At 32.8% G+C, this 26429-nt stretch overlaps 1 protein-coding gene across 2 annotated transcripts in view; it reads right to left on the bottom strand.

Moving 5' to 3' along the window:
- Positions 1-3959: 3959 nt before the first annotated feature.
- The window catches only part of LOC108912914 (ankyrin repeat and fibronectin type-III domain-containing protein 1), a 113293-nt gene continuing 90823 nt past the window's right edge, over positions 3960-26429 (bottom strand). For both annotated transcript variants that reach the window (XM_018718332.2, XM_018718343.2), the window contains exons 3-10: positions 25151-25229; positions 13745-13848; positions 8518-8688; positions 8128-8334; positions 7858-8074; positions 7635-7805; positions 6961-7584; positions 3960-6905 (exon numbers count right to left, since the gene is read on the bottom strand). In XM_018718332.2, coding sequence (XP_018573848.1) covers positions 5141-6905; positions 6961-7584; positions 7635-7805; positions 7858-8074; positions 8128-8334; positions 8518-8688; positions 13745-13848; positions 25151-25229 — 3338 coding nt within the window. In that variant the 3' untranslated portion in view covers positions 3960-5140. The remainder of the gene's footprint in view (positions 6906-6960; positions 7585-7634; positions 7806-7857; positions 8075-8127; positions 8335-8517; positions 8689-13744; positions 13849-25150; positions 25230-26429) is intronic.

Raw genomic sequence — 26429 nt, 5'->3', positions numbered from 1 at the left:
AGAAATATACATTATAGGTAGAAACAGGTACAGTGAATTAATTTTTTTTTAGAAATATTTTTAACTTTTTTTTTGGACTTTTAAATTATATGTATTTTTTTAAGAAAGAATAGATGGCATTACTACATAACCTCAAATATGACGAAAAACAGTGTTTTTTGCACTTTTAGGTTAGGATATCTCAAAAACCTGACGTGATAAAGCAATTCTGCGGCCAGATTCGGATTCAGCGCACCAAAATCCTTCGGGAATGTATATTAGTGTGTCTGCTTCTTGACCCTTGTTGACCTGTGTAATAAATATTAAGTCTAAGTTTGCAGTTTGTCTATAATTTAAAAACAATTAAATACAAAAATTTAAGAATCGAATTCACAATTCAAGTTTAAAGCTATTGTATGTATTATTGAAAATATATAAATTTCTTACATTTATGGGTAAACCTACAAAATTAAAAATGTTTTTCATTCCCCCTATCTAAAATTGGTGCGTTACATATATAGCTTTAGTTGCACTGTTAAACTTTTATTCTGATTCCGATAGATAAAAATTTATTTTTTTAACATAAAATTTTATATTTTTAAATTCTTTTGTCAACAAATATTTATACTAATTTATTACAATTGTTTTAAAAAAAATAAAGTAGTGTATTAATTTTCAAAATTAAAGTTTTAGTAAATAAAATATTTTATTAAAAATTTCCAATCTATTATTTTCTTAGGTTAAGAAAATTTTTGTACTCTTCAAATTTCCAGGAGGGGGCAGCTGTCCCTCCCTGCCCCTCTTGACGACGCCCTTGGCATAATATATTTTACCCTCACCAACCCTAGCGAGCGGGGATGAGACATTTTTAGGAAAAATTTGTCGTTTGCTTAGTTCAGAGAGGAATAACGTTTCGACATAACATTTTCCTACCCCCACCCTTGATAATTTTTTTTCTTATAGTTATTAGGAATCAAAGTTTTTTTGTTTTGTTCGAATGTCATATGTCATTCGTTTCCTTTTTCAATTTTTGCGACTACGACACTTCCACGTGGTGATGGCGGGCAACTATTTATTTCGGCTAAGTTTCATATTGCATAAAAATGGACTGGCCAAAGAGTACTTTATATCATCCTGGTAAAATATAATCATTTAATTGATTTATGACTTGTTTGTTTTTTCGAATGACCTTTGTGTAAATTAAACTACTGTACGGTAGAATTCTTTACTGCATGGCTTCTACTAGAAGTGTACTGTGTACTGCTCCTACATTGAAAGAGTGAGAGGGAACATGGCTGTAGGGCCACATATCAATTAGGCATATTTACGGGAACACCAACATTTAAAACTTGGATAAATGAAACAGTATGTCAAAGCTTTGAGTAAAAATGGAGACTGTTTTAAGTTCTTAATTTGAAAAGTTTCCTCATCTTTCAGATCCAAAAACAAAAGGAATTTTTTGATGGTCCACAAGTACATAAAATGCTTCATGATAATTGCTTCATCGAAACTGTGAATACTAAAGAAAAAGATGTTTGGTTGAGTTTGAAGAAGTAGGTAGAGGTACGTAAAAATTTTGTTTCGGCAAGCTGAATTTAACACTATAGATGCTAAATATTATCTACAATAACATATTAGTTTCCACAGTCATAATAATAGGGGGAATATTGTTTACAGGGTGGTTAATTGTATAATTTTTACGTAAATTCACGTTTTTCGCTTATAAATTTTTTTCATTTATTTCCACGAGAAAACAGTAAAGTACTTTTCGTCTTCAAAAGACCTACAAAACTAATCCTCGAAAGACAAAAAATATTGATTAGATCAAAAGTTATAAACAGAAGAAGTTTATTTATGACTTTTGAATTAAACATTTATAAACTGCGTTATTATTACCAGAACGTTTTGGCATCGCATCCTCTCATTCCTTATCACTATCTACTAAATCACACGAAACCTGGAATCGGTAAGTTGAATAGTTTACAAGTTATGGCCTTATAAACAAATTAACTAATTATTAATCTGGACGATCCCGAGGATCTTCCATAATCGCACTGATTTTTTTCATGGTAGATTTCATAATAATATATTGAAATCTATAATTTTTTTTAATTTCAAATTTGGATTTTTTTTTTACTTTTTAGCCTTAGTTGCAAAATGAAATATATGACGCACCAGCGTGATATAGTTATATATTACTACATATTCGGAAAGCTTATGAAAAGAGCTTTAAGTTAAAAAAAGTCGTCAAGATTAGTTGAAAAACAACAGAGTTACAGACTGTCAAATATATTATTTTCAAGCGAATTTCGCTCGGCAAGACTATGAATATTATCGTAATTTTCTTCGGACTCGCTGTCGTTCGTTTCCCCCACCCTATCGCTGCGCCACGGCTCGCCGAAAATCAAGCGACCCACTGAATTTTGACAATATTTCTTATGCACTTTTTACCTGGGAAAGTACTCGGGTTACCGGTTATGACAGTATTTTTTTTGCCGCTACCAACCTAATTTGTTTAACAATAGGCCGTCAACTTTGACAGTCTGTAACTCCGTTATTTTTCAACGAATCTTGACCATTTTTTTAACATAAAGCTCTTTTCTTAAGCTTTCCGAATATATCACGCTCGTGCGTCGTATATTTTATTTTGCAACTAAGGCTAAAAAATAAAAAAAATTCCAGGTTGCAAATTTCAAATTAAAAAAATAAAAATGATAGATTTCAATGTATTATTATGAAATTTACTATGAAAAAAATCAGTGCGATTATGGAAGATCCTCGGGATCGTCCAGATTACTAATTAGTTAATTTGTTTATAAGACCGTAACTTGTAAACTATTCAACTTACCGATTCCAGATTTCGCGTGAGTTATTAGACAGTGATAAGGAGTGAGAGGATAATAATAGCGCAGTTTATAAATGTTTAATTCAAAAGTCATAAATAAACTTCTTCTGTTTATAACTTTTAATCTAATAAATATTTTTTGACGCTCGAGGGCTAGTTTCGTAGGTTTTGAAGGTGAAAAAAAGTACTTTACTGTTTTCTCGTGGAAATGAACGGAAAAAAGTTATAAGCGAAAAACATGAATTTACGTAAAAATTATACAATTAACCACCCTGTAAACAATATTCCCCCCATTTTTATGACTGGAAACTAATATGTTATTGTACATAATATTTAGCATCTATAGTAATAAATTCAGCGAAATGGTCATTTCTCAGCTTATATTCCTGGCCTATAAGAGTGTGTTTACCGACTATCGGCATCTACATGAGTAGCACTAGCAGAGTCTACATCTTCGCATTTGATTTTTTTTTGAGTGCCGGTGTTATTAAAATAATAAGATCAACATTCATGTTTTCAACAACATTCTGTTTCACAGGCTGGTGATTCTCACGAGATTTTATTCAACCAATCAGCAATCGCATTATCTCGAGCGTAAACGCATCGATTTGTCATTGTTAATTGTAAACGAATCAGTAACATTGATGATGCTAAGATTTAGGGATTTTTAGTTGATAGTACCAGTCGTGCAATGTTGGTTGCCTAAGGTTGGTCACGTGGCTTATAATCCTTAAAGAAGGCTGTGTATCTTTGGAATATTGCTTTCGCTCCTGATATATGCAACATGTTTAGTAATATTAATTGATGCTTTGAGTAAAACAGGACATATTGATAACATATTTATTGTTAGATATTTTACAGTCTATAATACAATTTAATGAAAACACCTCAAGACATTTTGTGCATTACAACAGAAATACAATGCACAAAAAAAATATTTTTCTCTTTGACATACCTTTTTGTTTGCGAAAAGGCCAACACTATGTACATATTTTTTAATTGCACTGTACCTTCATAAGATCCTATACACATAAATCCTTATATAATTATGTACAAATATAAAATTATTTAAAACAATAAAAGATTTTGTACTAAAATAAAAATTTGCCTTAAAAATAAAAATAAATATTTCTTTTATGTTGAACACGTAAATCCTATGATATGATTTTCTAATACATTTTGGGACATTTTTTTAACAAGCAGAATTGTATAGAATATAAGTATTGTTTCAACATTTTATCTAATAATATCTAACATTTATAATAAGAGAATTTTATTTTTATGGATAATCTTTTATACTTTGCTTTGGTGTTTTTATCCTAACAGTAATCAAAATGAGCAAATGCTTTAGATAATAAAGCAGCAATATAGTTAAAATTATTAAAGACTTCAAAGAATTGGATATGAATAGAGATGTCGCAATGATTAAATCTAAAATTTTAAATGACATGTTTCCTGTCCTGATTTCAGTCCAATTTATAATTCACGCTGTAGAGTGTTCCTGAGTATACTTTTGATTAATAATGTTTTTTATGTTTTATAACTTTACTGACATCCAATTCATTAAAATGAGATAAAAACTACGAAATTCTTGCAAGAGAGGTACAAATTAGATATGAAACATCTGGTCAATTTGTCTTTTAGTATCATTTTGTTTTAAAAATATAAAAAACAGCTTTTACAATTAAATGTAAATATATTCCTGTTATTCTTGTACATCTTGCACACCCTGTCAATAGTTTAAAGTTAGTTCGAACAGCCTACCATTTATAAAAGCGTCAAAAAAATTTCATATGTCACTGAGTATGTGTGGATGGCAAAAGTATTATTATACTATACATCTTCAGTCAATAATAATTTTAATTTTTTAATCGTGGTCCTATACACATTTTAAATAATATCATCACAGCATTAAAATCCCTAATGACTACAAATGAAACCATTAAACAGCAGGCATTAGAGATGTTTGGATTCGAATCATCTGTTGCCAGTTATATTTACAATTTTTACATTGGGGCTTCCATATTCCAGGCAACACTTACTTATTTAAGAGTAAAGATAATCATAAGACATATCAATCAACTAGCACCATTTCAATTTGACTAAATTCAAATAATTGCTTAATCATTAGCTGACACATGAAAAAACATTCTACAAAGCTATTGTTAGGGAATATCAAAACGGTATACCACGAGGACCAGCGCTAAGTCCACTTTGGCGGTGAATTTGGAATGTTTTCTGTGTCACCAAATAAAAACAATGTCCAGTTTAATATAAACGTTTTTGTTTTGTTTATATTAAACTTTCAGTCTCTTTTCAAATAATCGCACTGTGTTTACTACTGTGTTCAAGCGCCGCCAGAACGTCGTGCTTTTGTCTAACATACAACCTCCCTTTCTTCCAAGGATTCTGAAGTTGCAGCGGCTTAAAATCGTCTCTTAAACATCTTTCTCTGGCCCCTATAACAGCTACAAGGCAGAAATTCTTCAGTTTATCTGCGTTGTATATAGGTCCTTCTTTGCCTTTAAGAACTACTGCCATATTCAGTTGCTTGACAACCAAGTCAACAACTTCCCTTGCAGTAGTTCTTGGAGTCACATGAAGTTTCAAGCTAGTGCCACTTGCCAAACCTGTTTCATATGCAGCAAACACCTGGAGAATTCCACTCTGCTGCTCCTTGGAAGTTGATTGGAGTTGCACATCAGGTAATGGCAATTTGAAGAGATTATCTGTATGTTCCGATCTTCTAGCAGCATCCAAAGGCTTCAAGTAAGTAGTTGGGCCTACATCGAAATCAGTAAAGGTTTTTATGTTGGTTAAACTCTTAGACAAGCTTGATTCTAGATTGGAATGTAAAAAGTGAGGGTTTACATTTAAATGCTTCGGTCTTTGTCTGTCTGTCTTTGTATTAATATCAAGTAGGTGCTGTTTAACATTTGTCATACTTTTGGAAGGAGCCATCCTAGGTTTTGATTTGATTTTATTTGGAGTAGAAGACCCCATTGGCTGAGGATTTGAATCGCTGTCTGAACTTAAACTGTGCATGCTATCCGAAGTACCAGTATTCATAGTATTAACACTAACCAAACTTCCTCCATAAGGTAGAGGTCTTACACTTAGCAAAGGACTAGTTGTAGCAGAAACACTTGATATAGTAGTTGCCCTACAGCGCTGAGTATTGGAAGTTGTAGGTATGCCAAAGAGAGTATCTTCACTTCTCGATGGGGGTAAATGTGTGTTAAAAAAATCACTGTTATAACTGTCACTGTTTTTCCTGGAATCGTTATCACTGCAAGCACTGAGATATTGCGTGGACGTTTCGTTGGTACTCAAATGTTGCTCACTTTTGCTGAACTCATTGATGAGGTTACCTCCTGCTGTTATGCTGTTGGAACCACCAGGTCCAGGCCAAGAACCTCTGCCAGGTGTACTCTTCATCTTAGCGTCCCTCTGAGGGATCTGCAGCAAACTTCTCTTAGGACTCGTGCAAACACCTATTTCTTTTTCTAATATGTACCTCATGGTTAATCCGTTAGTGATTCTATCCCTGGCAAAGGTGATGACATCCATTAACCACCTCACACTCTTCCAAATAGTATTTAACTTTGCTTGTAAATCGTGAAGCTTGCTAAGTCTTTCTTTCGCAATAGCAACTTCACTGTTAGAGAAAGCCTCGCGATGTAAATGATTAGCGGTAGCAGCGTCTAGTTCCAACAAACAGCTTAGTTTAGCGTACTTCCTTATAATACTATTTTGGTAGGTGTTGAGATGGATCATTTCAAATACTTGTATAGGCAAGCTAAGCAAATCACCTCTTTGCAAGAGTATTTCCCGCTGGCCTGGCACGGAACAAGAGAATTCGGCGGAAGGACATATCACTATAAAACTGACTTCGTTCGTGAGATCAATAACTTCTGTGTCGTATAAGCGGTGGGTGTTGGCGTCTTCGTTGCAGATGTCCATGTAATTAAAAAGGCGTTTTGCAGCGCTGGTAACCAGCTCTAAGAAGGTTCGTTGGAGCTCTGTTGCGTTGTCTAAGACGTCTGGAAGGTGCTGTTGTTTCAGGTACTCCCACTCCTCACTGCAACAAAAAAAAACTCAATACTAGTTTCATCTTTTGAATGAGCAGTACTTACGCAGAAACGTGCGGATTATCCCTGATCTTACAGTGGGGCAGCATATTAGGCGACTTTGAAGACACCACTACTTGAATGAGATCCACGGAACTTTGCATTTTCAAATAAGCCAAGTACAGTCCCCTGCTTAACTTCAAACTAGACACCTGGTGGTAATTTATCTGTTCTTGGATACTGGCCATGAGTATTTCAGAAACACTGTGATCATCACTGAGCACCACTTTCTTAAACACTTTGTTCATTGGTAACCACCTCGAATTTAACACAGACACACTTTTAGGAGTCTTGACGTAATTTATAGTACTTAACACTACCGTTCCGTGAGAATCTCTCAGGGGTTTGTAGTAGAGCTGGCCGAGGTCTTGGAGACACAGCGACGATTGCATTTGGAGGGCAGCTGACAAAAGTTTGGTTCGGAAATGAATGGTCGACGAAGCGTTCTTCTCCATATCAGCTCGGAGCAATTTGATGTCGTCCCACGTACAGGCCACTTTCATCAGCCAATGGAGATCTGAATGGATGCAACTGGGGAATGTTTCGTCTATTTCTATCACAGGCAAGAAGTCTTCGTTTGTTACTAATACCTTATCTTCGTGGTACAAGATGCAAGCTAGGTAAATGCCCCTAAAAGGTAATAATCAAAATATGGCTGTTACTCTAAGATCCAAACTCACCTTCTTAAATTCTTCTGGAATTTACTAGCAGCCGTAAATAATTGTTTAATGGTAGTTTTCTTCCTCTGCGTTCTTCTTTGGGGGCCTTGCATTTCTAGGATTTCACTACCAGGTCTCACTTGCTTCACCGCATCCATGAGTTGTTCTAGTTGCTTTAGCCTATTATTGAATCTACAACAAAACGGTTAAAAACCTGAAAATATGATTATTTATGGTTTCAAACCTTGGTTCCTTTTGGTCTACTTTCCTCCATGTTGATGGGACAACAGAAGAAGGAATGGAGGTAAAAAATGCACCGTATCCCTTTAAGTTACCACAAGACGCCCTAAAAAAATATCTTCTACCCTGTGTCAGTTCTACTGTACAATTAGGATTAGACATATCTAATATCTCTTTCTCTCCAGTAATTATAGAAAAGTCTGCTCTCGTTGACCATTGCACTAAAACAGCAAAGATATATCAACACTATCGACGACACGGACGATATAACTACCTTTAAATTTCGTGGTAATTGAAGAATCCATTGCTGTCGGTTCTTGAAGTCTAACAGAGACCGTAGATGCCGACGTGATGTCCAAAGCTACTAAGGATGGCGGATCGGGAGGTCTTGCCTGAGTAAAACCAAGTACGAGTCTTTTTAGAGTCTTTGCTCTTCTTCCCCATGCCACAGCTTGCTTCTCTGTATCGCCACCAGCACACCCTAAAATGATATCACCCTGTAGACACCACCTTATCATTTCCTTGTGCCTTTAAAGCAAGAATGGCAATTGTGAGCTCTAAATTTGACTGACAATTTGAATTAATTGTTATCTAACTGCACCTATAGAAAACAAACATCACTAAAAGCAAATAACACTAAAGGTTTCGCAGTTTTTGACCGCACCTGTCATGGACGCAGCAGGGTAGGCGTTTCCAATAATGCTGGAAAACGAAGCTCTAGTATTCAGAGGTGCACCACAAGGTTCCTCTAGGAGGCCACCAAGTTCTTGCAGGCGCATCTCTGCTTCCCCTAAGAGCTGCTTCAGGTGCGAACCCAGTTTTTCTGTACTTGAAACTGCAAATAAAACTCTTTTATTGTGTATTTTAATAATAGAGGTAATGTTTTTAATAATTTTTGCAAACGAATAATTTCGCATTGCAATTTGGGTCGCCATCTTTTATTGGGGCGGCGAACAATACATTACATGAATGATTAACCAAAAGAAACAAAAGGGAAATTGCTGTGGCAAATTAGTAATTAAGGAGAAACATCCGATTTCAATTGAATGCTTTCGAGAAGAAAATCCCACGATTAAAAACAAATTAAAGACAAAGGGAAAACAGATGTTGCCTGAACAATGGCAACTCGGTAAGTTACCAGCTCTGTAGCATGGCTGTGACTGGAAGGTATATGAAAGGGTAATTTAAAATTTAATTAAATCCTATACTGTCCTGATTGTAACAGAAGAAAATAAATATATTTTTCGAGAGTACTGGAAAATCTGACTAATAAATTATGGCTATAATTTTAGTTTTCGCTATAACTTTGAAATAAAAAAAGGACTTTCTTGCTTCCTCGTAATTACATACGTTTGCTATTATACAGAGCTTTGCACTTTGCATAACAGGTATTGGTAACGAAAAATCCCTAAATCTGGGCATCACCAATATTAATGAATCGTTTACAATGAACACTAACAAACCGTTACGCCTATGCTCGAGATAAATTACTCGAATCACAGCCAGTAAACAGAATGTTGTGTTTTAATATAATCTTGATTTGTTTTAATAATTTCTAATTTTACATCTCAGTCCATTTTTTCATCTCAGTCAACAGTTGAAGATTTCTACAATTATTTATCTAGTGTTTATCAAAAATATAATATTGAACTAGTGACAACTTGAAACAAGAATATTCTACATACAGGGTAGCCCATCGAAAACGTACCGCAAGGCATTACAGGGTAGTAAAGAACTTTTCGGCAAAATCCAAAAACAGGTCAAATTTGTTTCTGAGGGGGACAACTTTTGGCTCAAAAAGCATACCAAAATCTTCAACCCCCTAAGTTCAATCCTTTAGATTTCCTTCTCTGGGGGCACATTAAAAGCAAAGTTTACAGCACTCCACCTGATACCTTGGAAGATCTGCGAGGACGAATCATTAATGTATGTCGCGAAGTAACACCGCAAGTGCTCCAGAATGTTCGACAACGGTTTGAAGACAACCTGTATCATTGTATGCAAGTTGGCGGACAACATTTTCAGCATTTACTTGACTAATACCGTAAGTTTTGAAGTAAAATTAAATCGATTTTCGCATTTCTCGTCAAAAATATTGTTCGTATTTTCAAAGCTGCATATTTTCTAAAATAATGGATCGATTTTCAAAAAGTAGCAATCGATGTATAGAGAATTAAAAGCCCTTTCTAATGACACCCCACTTGACCCCCATTCCCATTTAAAAAAATTTGGGGGATGGCACCCCCACTTAGGGGGTTGAAGATTTTGCTATGCTTTTTGCGCCAAAAGTTGTCCCCCTCAGAAGCAAACTTTACCTGTTTTTGGATTTTGCCGAAAAGTTCATTACTACCCTGTAATGCCTTGCGGTACGTTTTCGATGGGCTACCCTGTATAAAAGATATTACAGAGGATGCTACCACAAATGAAATAAAGAAATTAAAAAATTAAATGACATCGGGTACTGATGTCTTACCATGTTTTATAATTAAGGATTGTACTAGTGCTTTTTATGCACCCTTATTTTATATATTTTATATTATTTTGTCCACTAATCCCGATGTTTAAAAAGCTAGTAAATTTTTTCCAATTCTTACGAGTGGAGATCTTTCTTGTGTGAATAATTATAGAGCAATATCTATTCCAAATAACTTTGATAAGTCAACTATTAATAATCATGCTATTCTCATTCAGTTTTTATCAGAACCTTTAGAAGCGTTTAGACGTTCAAGGGCAAGTAGATATTTAGAAAGCATTCCACCAAAATGACCATTCTCTTTTAATTTCTAAACATTCATCAACTGGGTATACTTAACATTAATTGAATCGTACTTATTAAACAGGCAAGAATGTGTAGAAGGTGGCAGTTATACATCTAATAATTATATTTCTATATTTGGTGTTCCTTAGGGTTCAAATCTTGGCCCACTTTTAATCTCAATTTTCATTAATGATCGTAATTATGCCTTAAAACATTTCACTTGCTGTTTGGGCATGAATAAAAAATGATTGTAACAATGCATTACTAATGCTTTAAAAATGGTTTAGGAGATATTGTATTGTATTATCTTTTTTGTTTAAATTAGTTCGTAATTCTATAAACTGTTCGTTTCTTTTAAAATTGTCATTTTCGGTACCTAGGCAAAATTCTTGATTAAATAATACTTTTTATCGCTCTAGTCCGGTCAAATTAGACCAAAAAATAAGAGTGAAGGTACATAAATTTACAACAAGTTGAAAGTAAGTAAAATTGTTTAAAACATAATTAAAAATAACCTATTAAAATTCCTCGTCGTTCCGGTACTTGGAAAAAAATTTACTCGAGGTCAAAGGTTAACAAAATGGGTTTTTCGCGATTTTCAGCTAAACGGTAAGTTTTATCATAAAATTACTTCTGACAAAAATTGTAGATCATAAAATTATCTATAAAAATGTGTCAATACTTTTTTTCCTAAGAGCCACCGTTTCTGAGATATAACGATTCAAAAAGTTGTAAAAGTTGTAATCGTCATAATATGCAAAAGTACGCCACTGTAACTGTAAAAAGTGATGCAGTGCTAAATGTGGTTGCAAAAAAGTTGGACTGTCTTGTTCTCTGGCATGTACAAATTGTCAAGGCCGGTCGTGTTCTAATGTTGAATCACCAACAGTAGAGAATTCGTTTGATACCAACGAGGAGACATGCGATACATCACTATTGACGCAATTTACTTACACCCAGAATGAAGAAGAAGAAGAAGAAGAAGAAGAAGAAGAAGAATAAGGAGAATGATAAGAAGAAGAAGAGCCAGAAGTATTTGAAGGAATCTGACGAATAAATTCCACTACTTTTTTTTTAATTTCCATTGCTTTTATCATTTCCAACCCTTGCTAATATCTGTTATTATGCAATAGTTTCAAACTAAACAGAATAACAACAGACCTATGGAATAGGCCTACTGGGGAAACCACGTTTAAAAAACGTACACTACCTCATAGGTGGCGTGGAAACGTGAGCATATTATGACGATTACAACTTTTTGAATCGTTATATCTTAGAAACGGGTGCTCTTAGGAAAAAAAGTATTGATACAGTTTTTATAGATAATTTTATGATCTACATGTGATGTAATTTTATGATAAAACTTACCGTTTAGCTGAAAATCGCATTTTTTTTACCTTTTACCTTTGACTTCGAGTAAATTTTTTTCCAAGTACCGGAACGATGAGGAATTTTAATATGTTATTTTTAATTATGTTTTGAACAACTTTACTCACTTTCAGCTTGTTGTAAATTTATGTATCTTTGAATGTCTAGATTGACCGGACTACTCTTTTAATGGAACAAACGTTATGATGAAAGCACCTATCAATAATATGTATCATTTGTTTAATAATTTTCAAATATTTGTGATACTAATTGTGGTTCCTTAGATTCTTCGGTAAAAATCTGTTACCTTCAAAATATTCACAAACCGCCCCCACTCTCCTATTATCAGCGCTACTGAGGTAACTCAAAATATAAAATGGAAAATGTTGAAATTGACTTTTTTTTTCAATATGCAGTAAATTTAATGAAACTGTTTGAACTCAGGAGTTCTTATTCATCTCTCTTGAACATACTCGTATATAAACAACGACGCCAATGGCATTCTATTTTGTTTTCATTTTCTTTGTTCGTGACGTGGGAAAGCATTCCAAAGAAACTGAAATTGATAACATAAATTATATAGTAGGGAGAGTGGTAATTACTTTCTATACGTAGCCACTGTATGCCGATTGGCTAGATACTTCGCTCTTTGCATTGTCTTATTTTCTTACAACAATATTCATTTAATACGAGTTCTACTAAGCTCTTTCCCAGAATCATTTTGTCCTTTGGACTGAACCTGCAGTATTACTAATTACTTAGTTAATTGCCTATTAAAGTTTTAGATAGCACTCGAATTGAATAATGAGAGCTTCTCGGATAATTTTCGAATTTTAGATTAGGTCATTTCCAAGCTATGTGAAGTTAACATCGAAGTTTGTATAACCAATTTTTTTAAATGCAATTGATGGTGATGGTGGACATCTGTTTGTAACACGTCTATTTCGTCATAACATAAATCGATACTAAAGGCCAACCATATTTACTTGAATTTTTTATGCAATGGAAATTTGCCAGTTTCAAATTTAAATTCATCCCCCACCCCTAAGTGTTTGAGATGTACGAATGAAAATGAAAGTGGTACAATCAGGTGCTAACGATTACAAATCCACATCCGTTTCAATTTTTCCACCAGTATGTTTCATTAATATTGTATATTCATTCATCTCCCATCCCTAACTGTTGAGTTACGAATGAAAATAAAAGTGGTAAATCAGGCACTAATCATTAGATATCCACATTCAACTGAATTTTACAATAAGTTTTAATACTTTCTCAGTCTTAAGTGTTTGAAGTAAGGTACATTGAAATATTTAAGAGAATATTAGATATATAATCTTTCTGTTATATTCGCAATATGAATGTATGAATTTTATTATTCCAAGTGTAGCCCAGACAATAAACATTGTATACGCTATATAATCCTTAAAAGATTGAATTTTATGATGGCCGACGAAGCTAATAATTCTCTTCAATCTATGAATGTACTTTAGAAACAAAAATAGAAGTGGTGCAAATATGTAGGTACTTAACGGATACAAACGATTAACAAATGAATGATAACTTCACATACATAATTTTATTTCAACTGTATCCAATTATCGGCCAAATTTCAAAACTGAGGTAAATATTATTTACGTTACTTTCGAATCAAGCAGGAAGATAAATATCGCATCTAGGAGTTAAGAAACGAACAAACATATTTAAGCAAGTAATCAAATTGTAAAATAAAGACAAAACGTACAAGACGGTGAAGCTTACTTACACTGATTGCCCTCTTTGGCTCCAAAGCTAATAAGCATTTTGACTAACGGTCTATTGTTGCTCAGCACTGCAACGTCCAAAGGTGTCAGGCCGTCATTGTTTACGCTGGAAAAAAATTGAGATTAGTTTGGAACGAAAAAAAAAAAAATAAAATTTAATGTTGATTTTCAAGAAAGTATCATTTTCGATGCTTTTCTTATAGAAGTTTACAACTGTATACTTTTTATATTTTCTCATTTTTGTACTGATATTTTTTTGTCTTTTATCTTTTTGTGCTTTTTATATTGTTGCCTTTTCCTCCAAATGATCTTTTGCAGTGCATTCTATTTATATTTCTAATTTTTCCTCTTTTAACATATTGAACAGGGTGATTTGGAAAATGATACCATAAAATCTTTATTTCAGGGCCAAGAGCCTGTCGACCTCTGTTTTTGAGATATTGGGACCTTAAATTTTAGTCTAAAAATTTTCAAAAAATAATGTAATGCATTGAAATTTGGTACAGGTAAGTGTACAGGGTAATTCACTATATTTTGACCCCCCCCTTTAACTTTTTTATTTTAAGTTATAAAAAAATGTGAAATACAGAAGTTGCACGATTTTTTATGATTTTTTTCGAAAATCTTAGTAGAAAAACAAATGAAGTCCAAACAAAATGGCCGCGGATGTTAACTTTGTTAATTTAAATAGAACACCCTGTAGATTTTTGCATATTTGTATAGAACGTTCCCTGTCGAGTATAGTGACATAGGGTTTATTGGCTTCGTCTCTAACAATAAGCGAGATAATATTAAAAAGCGAAAAAAGTTTTTTACTAAGAAAATAAGACATCTTGTAACAATTGTTAGACCTCTTTCAGGCATTTCTGCCTTTTTTCCAATTACGTGAAGAATTTGGATTTAGTTGTAATATATTGACATGTCGGACATTGATACAGTCCAAAATGCGTATAATTATTTTAACTAAATCTCACTAATTAGACCGTGTGAGGTCAATTACTCATGGGCAATAGTCCACAGTACAGGCCCCCCTTGGAAAGTTGATTACCACATACTTTATAACTCCTGAGGTGCTTCGTTTTGACGAGTCTACCACATTTTTCCTCTACGACTTTTTTCGATTCCTCCGCTTTTCCACTCGGAAAAGTCTAAAAACATGGCAATTTCCCGGGGTCTTGAAAATTCAAGACCACATGTTTTATTTTTAGCTTAAGTAACTGGAAATTTTGTTGCGAATGCCGATTTAAATTTGTCCGACAGAAATTCCTCCGACATTGACGTGTCTACCGGTCGAAACATGCCAAAATAACAGGGTATTGAAAATCAATTACCACATAGGTAATTTTTAGTAAAATTAATTGTAAATAATTAATTCAGTCAAAAAGTATTGTTGTCCGACAAATTTCAAGCCGCGTTTTTTCAGTCCGACAGCTGGAAATCGGAATTTTCACGGGGTATGAAAAATCGATTACCACATGTCGGACAAAAATAACACACGATAGAAAAGTGTTTTTTATAAGCAAAAATTGTAATGTCCGACAAAAATATATCCGCAAATCGTCAGTCCGACAAAAAATGATGAAAAAAATTTCGTAAAAAATGTGCACATGTATTTATAATTTCTAATAAGGTATTTTCATGTATTAAGCAAAATTCCATATAAATATACAATACAGGGTGTTTCAGAAAGACCTCCCGTAAATACAGGGGGTGAGGACGACAAAAAATAAGAATTTTTTGTCATATGAACTATATGTCTATCTCCTCTTCTCAAAGCTCAAGCTTACTTTGAGAAAAGTCACTTATTTTATAGTGTAATATTGTAAGAGTTTAATTAAAAGCCTTTTTTCTCGAAAATCGTCCACATTAGGAAGTTCTAACAAGAGTACATTATTTTTAGAAAATAAAATTGTACAATAGAAATTAGAGCCCGACTGGTAAAAAACCTAACCTTAAAAAAAATATAACTTAAATTGTAATAAGAATGTAGCATAACTAGCGCTTTCTATGAAATATACAAAAAATAATTAGACTAGCGTATTTGGCACCCTTAAAAACCTCGGGCTACCAAATTTCATAAAAATATTTCGCACCATTTGGAAATTTTCATAAAAATGTTATTTAAAAAATTTTATTTTGTCTCTCTGTATCTCGAAAACAAGAGGAGATAGACATATAGTTCATAAGACAAAAAATTCTCATTTTTTGTCGTACTATCACCCCCTTTATTTACGGGAGGTCTTTCTGAAACACCCTGTATATATTTTTCGTTTTATTCTTGTAATTGTAAATCTCTATATGCTCAATTTAGCCAAATAAATATCGAGAAAAGAATTAAACGATTTCAAAAAAGTATGTATGGTGTAAAAAAATTATGCACAAAAGTTTTGGGATTTTCTTTTAGAAAAATAGGAAAATTTTTGTAAAGAAAAATAACAAACGCGAATGAAAACTTGAAAGAGAAAAAAGGATTTTTATATCAAGTATAATATTAATTTATTTAGAAATAATGCATTATGCACTAAGATCGTATTAATCGCCTCAAAAATAACTTCATTTGTTTATAACTTTTAAATTTTTAAGCATAAAATAAGCAATATTATAATTATTTATTTGAAACAAATAATAATTTACATAATAATAATTAATAACCATTTATAAATATGAAATTTTTGGAGTGAAAAAATTAAATTTCATCACGTTTATTGATTTATTGATTTTTTAATAATTTGCGGACATTAAATCGTCGGACACTTATATCACTATTTTGTACAGTAAATTTAAAAGTGGAAAAAATGAAAATTAGATATGTGGTAATCGATTTTTCATACCCCGTGAAAATTCCGATTTCCAGCTGTCGGACTGAAAAAACGCGGCTTGAAATTTGTCGGACAACAATACTTTTTGACTGAATTAATTATTTACAATTAATTTTACTAAAAATTACCTATGTGGTAATTGATTTTCAATACCCTGTTATTTTGGCATGTTTCGACCGGTAGACACGTCAATGTCGGAGGAATTTCTGTCGGACAAATTTAAATCGGCATTTGCAACAAAATTTCCAGTTACTTAAGCTAAAAATAAAAGATGTGGTCTTGAGTTTTCAAGACCCCGGGAAATTGCCATGTTTTTGTTCTTTTCCGAGAGGAAAAGCGGAGGAATCGAGAAAAGTCGCGGAGGAAAAATGTGGTAGACTCGTCAAAACGAAGCACCTCAGGAGTTATAAAGTATGTGGTAATCAACTTTCCAGAAGGGGCCTGTACTGTGGACTACAATGTTATAAGGTAGGTCGTGATAGTGACAGGTAGTAATGTCATGATAATATTGTTATTGATTGAGAGTTTGTATTATTATACATATAATTAAAATGCTTTACACAGAAGTAGAAAATTAAAATATTATTAGGAATTAAAATAGAATATGGAGAATAACTTACTATTTTAATTCTTATAATATTTTAATTTGTGTAACCCATTGTAATTAAATAATAATACAAACTGTCAAACAATGAAATATTTTTTTTAATGCAGGAAACTTAAAGAAGCAAAATTGTACCAAAATAACTTGATTTAAATTGGTTTATTTTGATCCAAAGATCCGGAACCCTTTATACTAAAAAATATAAGCTGGATGACTTTCAATTGCACTTCTTCAAAAAAGGTGCCTTTTCAGAGAATGAAAAAGTTGTATACCAAATTTCAATACATTTTCCTGTTATTCGGAAAAGATATAGTTGATTTTACAGTGTTTTCTTTGATACCCTGTATCTCAGAAACAAAAGACGATAGACCCTTAGGAAAAATATGCAATATACAATGCAGGAAATCTAACCTTAAAAAAGTTATATTTTAAAAATTATTTAGTATGCTCAAAAATTAACTTGTACCAAATTTCAATGCAATATATTGTTTTACAAAAAGTACGATTGATTGATTTAAAATTATCATTTTTTGACAATCTGTATCCTAAAAACAAAAGACAATAGACCCACGGCCTTACAGACATCTTCTTCAGCTTCTGTAACGTCTAATTGAACCATAACTGATAACTTTTCTAAAAATAATAAAACGAAACGATGGACAATAATATTCAATCCGTGAAGTAGTATTGTTAAAAATTCGGAAACTGGAAAGGGAAATCGATTTACAAATTACTTTTGTATCTGGAACTCGTAGCTAGTTAACCAGCTTTAATTGAGTATATCAGATTGGAAGCATACAATTCTATCTTTCTTTCTTTCTCTCCATGATGAATTCGATGAAAAATGTGCACTAGATGCTAAACCACGTTGCATATATATAGCCAACCATTTTTCCATGAACGATTTTCGTTGTTGAACATAATATCTATTTGACACCGAGTGAAATCAGAGTTAAAAATAGTCTATACTCTATACGAGGTAAATTAAATTGACTGAAAATAGTGAAAATTTTGTTTGGGATAATAAAATCATTAAATAGGTTTTAAAAAGTACATATTTCTACGTCAAAAGAGAACTCAATACGAGTATTTTCATTTTCAGAAACTATAGTACTTAGCTTCCCGCCGACAGTGCCGTATATAGGGGTGTCCCAAAAGAAACGCAGGATTTCATATGAGGAAAAAGATTTTATTATTCAAAAAGTTGGAAAAGGTTTTACAAGTTTTTTAACGGTAAGCATTGCCATTAAATATGAGATGATCCTAGATGTAACGGTTTGTCATTGTTCATTATAAACGAATCATTAATATGGGCTACGCCAAGATTTAGGCACTATCATTACCAGTACCAGCCCTGCAATGTTGGTTGCCTAAGCTCAGCGGTCACGTGCCTTGTAAACATTTATGAAGGATCTATCAAACCATTGTTTAATAAAATCATTTTCAGCTATGTTCTTAAGTTCACTCCATTCTACTACAGTAGAGTACCACGGTATGCTCTCGGATGTATTTATTCCAAAATGACCCGACCGTTAATATAGAAAGTAGACAGTATAGGTCCAAACACTGTTCCTTGTGGGACCCCACAAGTGATCAGAAAGATTAAACAGCGTTGTCTCTCAGCATTTTATTTTCAATATTTCGTCTTATTAAAATTAAATATTAAAATGTTTAGAATTAAATTTTATAGAAATACATTTTTGGAAACGATTAGAAAAACACTGCGTGCGTTGTAGGAGGGTTACAGTTGTGCAGTAGGTAATTGAAATCATTCTGTTAATTGAAGTAAATTACATAATCCTGTTTGGCTGTACGTGATTTCTGTGGCGTATATAATTGCATTAAATATTCAAACAATTCATACTCGTTTGCATAGTTAATAAAATGCTGTGTATTTGCAACCAGTTGATGAATTGCCCAAGCGAAATTGCTGTATAAATATTAAAGGGGTTACCTGAATCCCGTTCAACTTCTGAAAATTTTAAACGGAGTTCTATTAATATAAAGCACAAGATCTCGGACAGTCATGTTGTTAAGGAATTTATTCATTATTTTTTTTTGTTAAATTGATGTATTAAGTATAATCGTTGAGTAAATTCTAACTATTCACTCGACGGTATAATGCAATATTGAACAGAACAAATTTTTACGGAAATTGGAAGGTTTAAAGTCCTTAAAATGTAGCTCGAAAGTACAATCACTTACCGTTATATCTTAAAAAGGAATCAGCTTAACTGGAATAATATAGTTTAGTAGCACAGTGCCAATTTACAACCGGTATTTCTTTATGTATCCGCAACCTATATACACGGTATAAGATTGCGTTTTCTGCTTTGTTGTCTGAGTTACAGCGAACTCTGATCTCTGGTAAAAGTAATTTCATTTTAGCAGGAATTCAAAGACAAGATTGGATCAAAATCAAATCTAATAACTTTTTATTTTATCTAATATAAGATTAAGGAAGACCAGCGTCGATTGTAACAAAAAATATACTTTATTTTGAAATCTAACGTAGGTATTTAATGTACCCCTTTGTAATATTTTTCTTAATTATGTCTTACTTAAAACTAATTTGACATTGAATTATTAAATTTAACTAGTGTTATTTGTAAGAAGTGACATCGAACCCGTATCAATTGTAACACGTTAAAAAGTGTAGACTGTAACAAGCATGAAAAAAGTATCTTATGATGATTTGTTACAAAATATTATTTTTAGCAACAAAACTACAGTAACTCTAAAACATTAATATGCATTCGGAGTAAACAAATAAACATTACAACAAAAGATATTGGCAATATTTCAAAACAGGATACAATCTAATACTTGGTGATTCAACGACATATCAATAACTATTATTTTCAACTTCGCTAAATTGTTTGAAGGTATTATTTATGATAAATTATACAGATGTTTTCCATCTCAACGTGTCAACATGGCTTTGTAGAAAAAATATCTATATGTGTATATAGATATTTTTCTATAGGTACAAGGAATCAGATACTACTGTGTAGTAGTATCTGATTCCTTGTACCTATAGAAAAAGGTTGTAGGTGGTCCAATAGTGTGACAAAGTATCTCCCTTATTATAAAGTTTTGAGAAGAAATATTTCATGGTAGTGGTGTACTTCACATTTTAAAAATATTATGAATTATTACTGATAAACAGGAGGAAATAGACCATATTGTACGTTTATTTGTTGATCTGGGTAGAGCTCTAGTTATTTGGCAATCTAAAGAAGAAGGAACTTAATGTTTTCTCAATAATTCAAATGTGAATGTTAGTTGTAATCTGTTACAAGTGACACCAATATACATGTTACAATAATTGATCTGATCTGAATGACGTTATCTTATTTAATCTAATATATTTGTAAGAAAGTAAGAATCACCATACACCTTTATACTTATATCATACAGCATGTGATTAAAATTTATTATTAATACAAATTTAATACTTGGCTTGGCACGTACCTAATAAGAATATGAGTATCATCAACCTAGCTGTATGAACTACAACACTTCCTTGATTTGTCGAGAAACTTCTTAACAGTTTTTCTTTGTTATACATTGATTTCTATAATAATGTCAAGACCCTCACACAGTTGAGGTTAAAACCAGTAGGCGCTTTCGATTTACACGATCTCAAGTGACTCCAAGGCAGATAGATCATTTGAATAGAAAGCTGCTTATATTTTGACAGCTTGTTAAAATATGAACTACAAATTCAGACAAAAGTAATACTTTATCATTAGCGAAACGAAGATTTATCATCTCGACGGTAATGAATTTCGATTAAGCCGAAATTTTTAATCAAGGTGAGGACGAAACGATCCTATGCCAGTGTTCAGGATAAAATATGGATTTATTATTGGCACTGGGAGTAAGACGCCCCGATTAACCTTATTTCCTTTTCGTTAAGCTTCCTGCAGGAAGGCCTGCCCTAATTTTAATTAAATAACAGAGCGGAACGAACACCTTCGTGTTAAATGAGCTGCGCTAGGCCTACTGCGAATCGATGGGGGTTGGGAGGTGCGGGATACAGCGTGTGCCAAAGAATGGAATGGGGCGCTTTCAGTAGCTAAAGTCGCATGTAGGTGGAAATCCTTAGAACATGTTAATACATAATCGATTGCGTGATTCCAACAGGCATGCATAATTACAGCTTACGATTCATCAATACAGGGTGGTCCCGAGGTAATGGGCCAAAATTCATGGGTAGATTCCCCAACTAAAAATATTGCGATTTAGCCGAACTTACCTTAGTCCAAAAGTTGATAGTTAAAGAGATACAGGGTGTTAAATGTAAAATATTATTTCAGTTTTTTTTAATTTATTCCTTAACAAATGCAAATATCCTCACAAAATTTTGGGGATTGGAGTTCTTTGAGTAGAGGAATTGAAATTTGTTCACATTTTGGTTCATAGAGGGCGCTAGCTGCAGTAGATTGAATGTGTTAAAAACGACATAACTTTTTTGTACTTTAAGGTATCTCATCTTTGGTAACAAACTCTTATTTTTCAACTTTTTTGCACAAAAAAGGTAAATTATTAAAGTAGCTATCTCGCACCGTTTTCGAGATATTTGGCTTTGGAACTTCCAATGCTGTTGCATTAAATTAACATACAGTTAAGTACCTACAGGTGTTATTAATTTAGCCGTAAAGTTTCTTAAGTAGGATTTGCACGAATATCAAATAATTGACGTCTTCCACTTGTCTTATTACTGTCATGTGTATGCTAATTTCTATTAAGTATTATTCGTATCTAATTAAAATTACATCTTAGCTTACAAATTAAATTGTATACTCGTATACATAAATGTGAGATAGAATGCCGAGGTTTTCGTTTTTGGAGTTAAATGAAATCAGTTGTTTATGGAGAAACTATAAACACATGAGAAGAATTTTAGTAGCAGGATTGAAATGCTGCAAAGCCATTTCGCATTAAGGATTTATACTTTAAAATAAGACAATCTTTCAATAAACGTGTTGATAAATGTATTGAAGTTAGAGGTGGACATTTTGAGCAATTAAAGGTATATTTTTTACTAATGTTTAATATTTTACTGTGCATTACAATATTTAATTCTAAATAAACCCTTGTTTTTAACATTTCTAAATTATTTTAATTATTTCAACTATTAGCATTGGAAGTTGCAAAGTCAAATATCTCGGAACGGTGCAAGACAGCTACTTTCATAAAGTCTACCTTTTTTGTGTAAAAAAAATAGGAAAATAAAAATTTGATACCAAAGAGAGATACCTTTAAGTACAAACAAGTTATGTCGTTTCCAACACCTTCAATCTACGGCAGCTGGCGCCCTCTATGAACTATAACCAAAATATGAACAAATTTCAATTCCTTTATCCAAAAAAGCCCAAACCCCAAAATTTTGTGTAGATATTTATATTTATTAAGAAATAAATGGAAATAAACTAAAATAATATTTTACATTTAACACCCTGTATCTCTTTAACTATCAACTTTTGGACTAAGGTAAGTTCGGCTAAATCGCAATATTTTTGCTTCGGGAATCTACCCATGAATTTTGGCCCATTACCTCGGGACCACCCTGTAGATTGAGAAGCTTGCGTCGGCGTGTATTATAGGCTTAAGCCTCGTTGTCAAGGCTTTGTACTGTCGTAGCGACAGAATCTCACTACTCTAAATTTATTGTGGCAACGACGTTGCTGTTATGTGGTGTATTGTTGCAGGTCGTTGTTGGCACTGCCTATCTAGGCTGCAGAAGAAGGCACTATACAGTGTGTTTCTTAAGAACGTGCTAATATTTCAGGAGATTATTCTTGGGGCCATTTTAAGAAAAAAACATTATATGAACATATGTCTCTAAAAGTCTTAATTTTTGAACTACAGGGTGCTAAAGTTTTACGAAAAAACATTTTTTTTTTATAACTTTGCTATTACCCTAGATATTTTAAAATTTGGTACACGCCTTCTATTCATCGAGATGCATTTTCTGATGTACAAACAATTTTATTATTTGTACCATTGGCGTCTGTACAGGTTTTTTATTGAACATTTTTAAAGAAAAATATTTTACGCCGTTGCCTTTTCTTAAAATAAAAATCATTTTTGAAATCCTCATTCCTTTCTGGCAAATGTAGTGTCTTGAATTTTTTTCGTTTGACGTACGGTTTTCACATAAAAAAATAAAATTCGTTCATATGCTAAGTCTGAGTAAAAAATTACTTGATAATAGTTAATTTAGAGAAAAAATATACTCTTAACTGGTTGTTAAATAATCAGAATAGAGTCAAAAGTTACTCACTTAATAGTTATCAAACTCGGATTTGAGTAAAATTCACTCACTTCTGCTGCAATAGTTTCACTCATACAATTTTAGTTGTACTCATACTAATAGAGTGAAAATTCCACTTAATCGGGTTTGGACAGAAATTGATACATTATTAAGTAAAATTGAGTATTTTTTTTTGGTATTGCAATGCGAAATATAAACATGCTATTATACTTAACAACATCATTAACATTTATTATTTATTCAGTATTTTTATTAATTACTTATGTTTCTACTTCTACTAACAAAACTAAATTAAACTTTGAGTTTCTTCTTAAAAATCTTTAACTTGTTTTTTTATTAAACACTTTCAATGTACTTATGTTTATTTCAATGTTTTTGAATCGTTGTTTTCTTCCAATAATAATTTAATAATCATTAATCATGCAGTCTTTCAATTAAATAAATAGTAAATAAGGAATTTAACTGAAGAAATCTTAAAAAAACAAGCTTTAATTTAAAGATACAGAAGCGTTCTTCCTATTAATTTATCACTTCAACATTAGGTATCTGCTTATAATAAAATTTCTACACAGACTTATAACTAGGTACAGGGTGATTCACTATATTTTGACCCCCCTTTAACTTTTTGGTTTTAAGAATTATAAAAAAATGTGAAATACAAAAGTTGCACGATTTTTTATGAAATTTTCGAATATGACAGTAGAAAAACAAATGAAATTCAAACAAAATGGCCGCGGATGTTAACTTTCTTAATTTAAAAGGAACACCCTACCCCAACAAACCCTATATGACTATGCTCGACAAGGAGCGTTCTATCCAAATATGTAAAAATATACAGGGTGTTCCATTTAAATTAACAACGTTAACATCCGCGGCCATTTTGTTTGAACTTCATTTGTTTTTCTACTATCATTTTCGAAAACTTCATAAAAAATCGTACAACTTTTGTATTTTACATTTTTTTATAACTCTTAAAACAAAAAAGTTAAAGCGGGGGTTCAAAATATAGTGAATCACACTGTATATTAAAAAAAAGAATCATCAAAGTAAACTAAAGCCTTAAAAACTTAAAATAAATAAATTATGAGCTGGTAGAGAAACCACTTTAACCGCTCAGTTAAATAAAAACGAACTCCAATCAAGAACTTAAGACGCGCGTGATTTTTAAATTTCTCGATTTCTCGACACTTTTTTCTCGTCTCGAGTAAGCCAAATTTCCCGGGAATTCTCGCTTCGAGAAGTCTCGACCAGAAACCCTAATCCGTAATAAATTAACAATTAACAATTTTTTTATTTGTGTAACATTAGTATCTGCCATACAAAGGTTAGTGTTTTATGAGTTTACGTATGTCTCTGCTTTATTGTATTTCTTTTGCTTTGTATGTTTATTAGTATAATTAGAATCATTTAATAGGGAAATGTACTTTTAAATAAATGAATTACAAAAAAATAAATGTTTAAGCTTTCGGATATTAATATAGATTCATAAATTCATCAGAAATATGACTATTTACTTGCAGTGCGAATTATACACCACCCCGGAAAACTTTCCAAACTATGAATATTGCGAGGCGAGCACATCGCAGTCACTATTTCCTCCGGCTCCGGTAACTCGCCCTCCGTCTATCTCTGAAAGCAATTCTCCGGGCGCTCTGCACCGGAACGGGCGCCAATTTATTTCTCAGGAACTTTTTCCACTCACCTATTTACGTCAACGTCCGTAGACTCCAATATGGTGCGGGCTTTTTCGAGGTGGCCGTGCTCCACAGCCGCAAACAGGGCTGCAACAAAAAGTCCGGTTAGAATCGAGGTGTAAAAACATGAAACAGAACAATACGGTAAGTTGGGAGTTGTTCGGATCAGTGTTAGGGATAATGTGACGTGTGACTTGTTTACGCTGTTCCTGGGGGAGTATTGAGTCTTGATTGTCAATAAGTTTGTTTCTGCCGCAGTCTCAAACTGTTTTCAAGCTATACTCGGTCACCTAAGTTGTCACTTACTTTCGGTCTGAGTCTGAGATCACGCAGCAATTGGTCAAATATCTTTAATAGTTTCAAATCAGTCCTCAACTTCGGTAGAAACAAACGTAATATGTATTACGGTCGATGAAGTTATTGTAGTACTAGCCCTGTTTATACAGGGTGTCCCACTAACGTGGGTGAGGTACGATATTAGAGAAAGTATAGGCCCTAGAACTTCGGGAAAAAAATTGTGATGAATAAATCAACCAAAAGAAATCGCTGGAAATAGTTTTCAAGTTCGTAGCTCGGCCGCTAGGGGACGCAATCTACACACCAAAACATAAAGTTGAATTTTTCTCAGGAATGTTTCCTATTCAAGTATATTAAATAGTACAAATGGATAGTCGGATTCATTGCGCATAACTTTTGTTATTGACATTTTGTTCTATCTCGCGACAGAAAGCGTGGGGAAGCCATCATGTCTGATCAGACAAATGCATTTTTTTAAGGATTGGCTCATTAAAAGCCCATAGTGTTATGCCTCGTTGGAAAGGTCTTTTCATGCTTTATCTCGTGGTGCATGCGTAATATCATTTACCTCAATATGGAAACCTATAGATGGCGTTATTTTAAAAGAATACCGTTTTATGGATTTTTTCAACTTGAAATCTATTTCTAGTGATTTCTCTTGGTCGATTTATTTGTCAAAATTTTTTTCCCGAAGCTCTAGGGCCTATACTTTCTCTAATATCGTACCTCGCCGACTTTAGAAGGACACCCTGTACAGTGTGGACTATTTTGGTGATACATGATTGATATCTTGGAAACTAGCTCTTCAGGTTTTTGACTGTTTTTTGGTTTTTGTCTATTTTGAAAAAACGTAAATGTGGCGTTTTCGGAAATCATCTGTAACTTTCTTATTTAGAGCAATTTTTAAAATCTGAAAACACTTTTTCAAAGCAAGTTCTTTCGAGGAATTTCACTGTATATTCAGATTTTCACTGCGACGTTTCGGTTGAG

Source organism: Anoplophora glabripennis, unplaced genomic scaffold, assembly GCF_000390285.2.
Source record: "Anoplophora glabripennis isolate ALB-LARVAE unplaced genomic scaffold, Agla_2.0 scaffold33, whole genome shotgun sequence".
Lineage (NCBI taxonomy): Eukaryota > Metazoa > Arthropoda > Insecta > Coleoptera > Cerambycidae > Anoplophora > Anoplophora glabripennis.
Note: the sequence above shows the minus strand (reverse complement) of the source record. Positions and strands in the feature narration are given on the sequence as shown.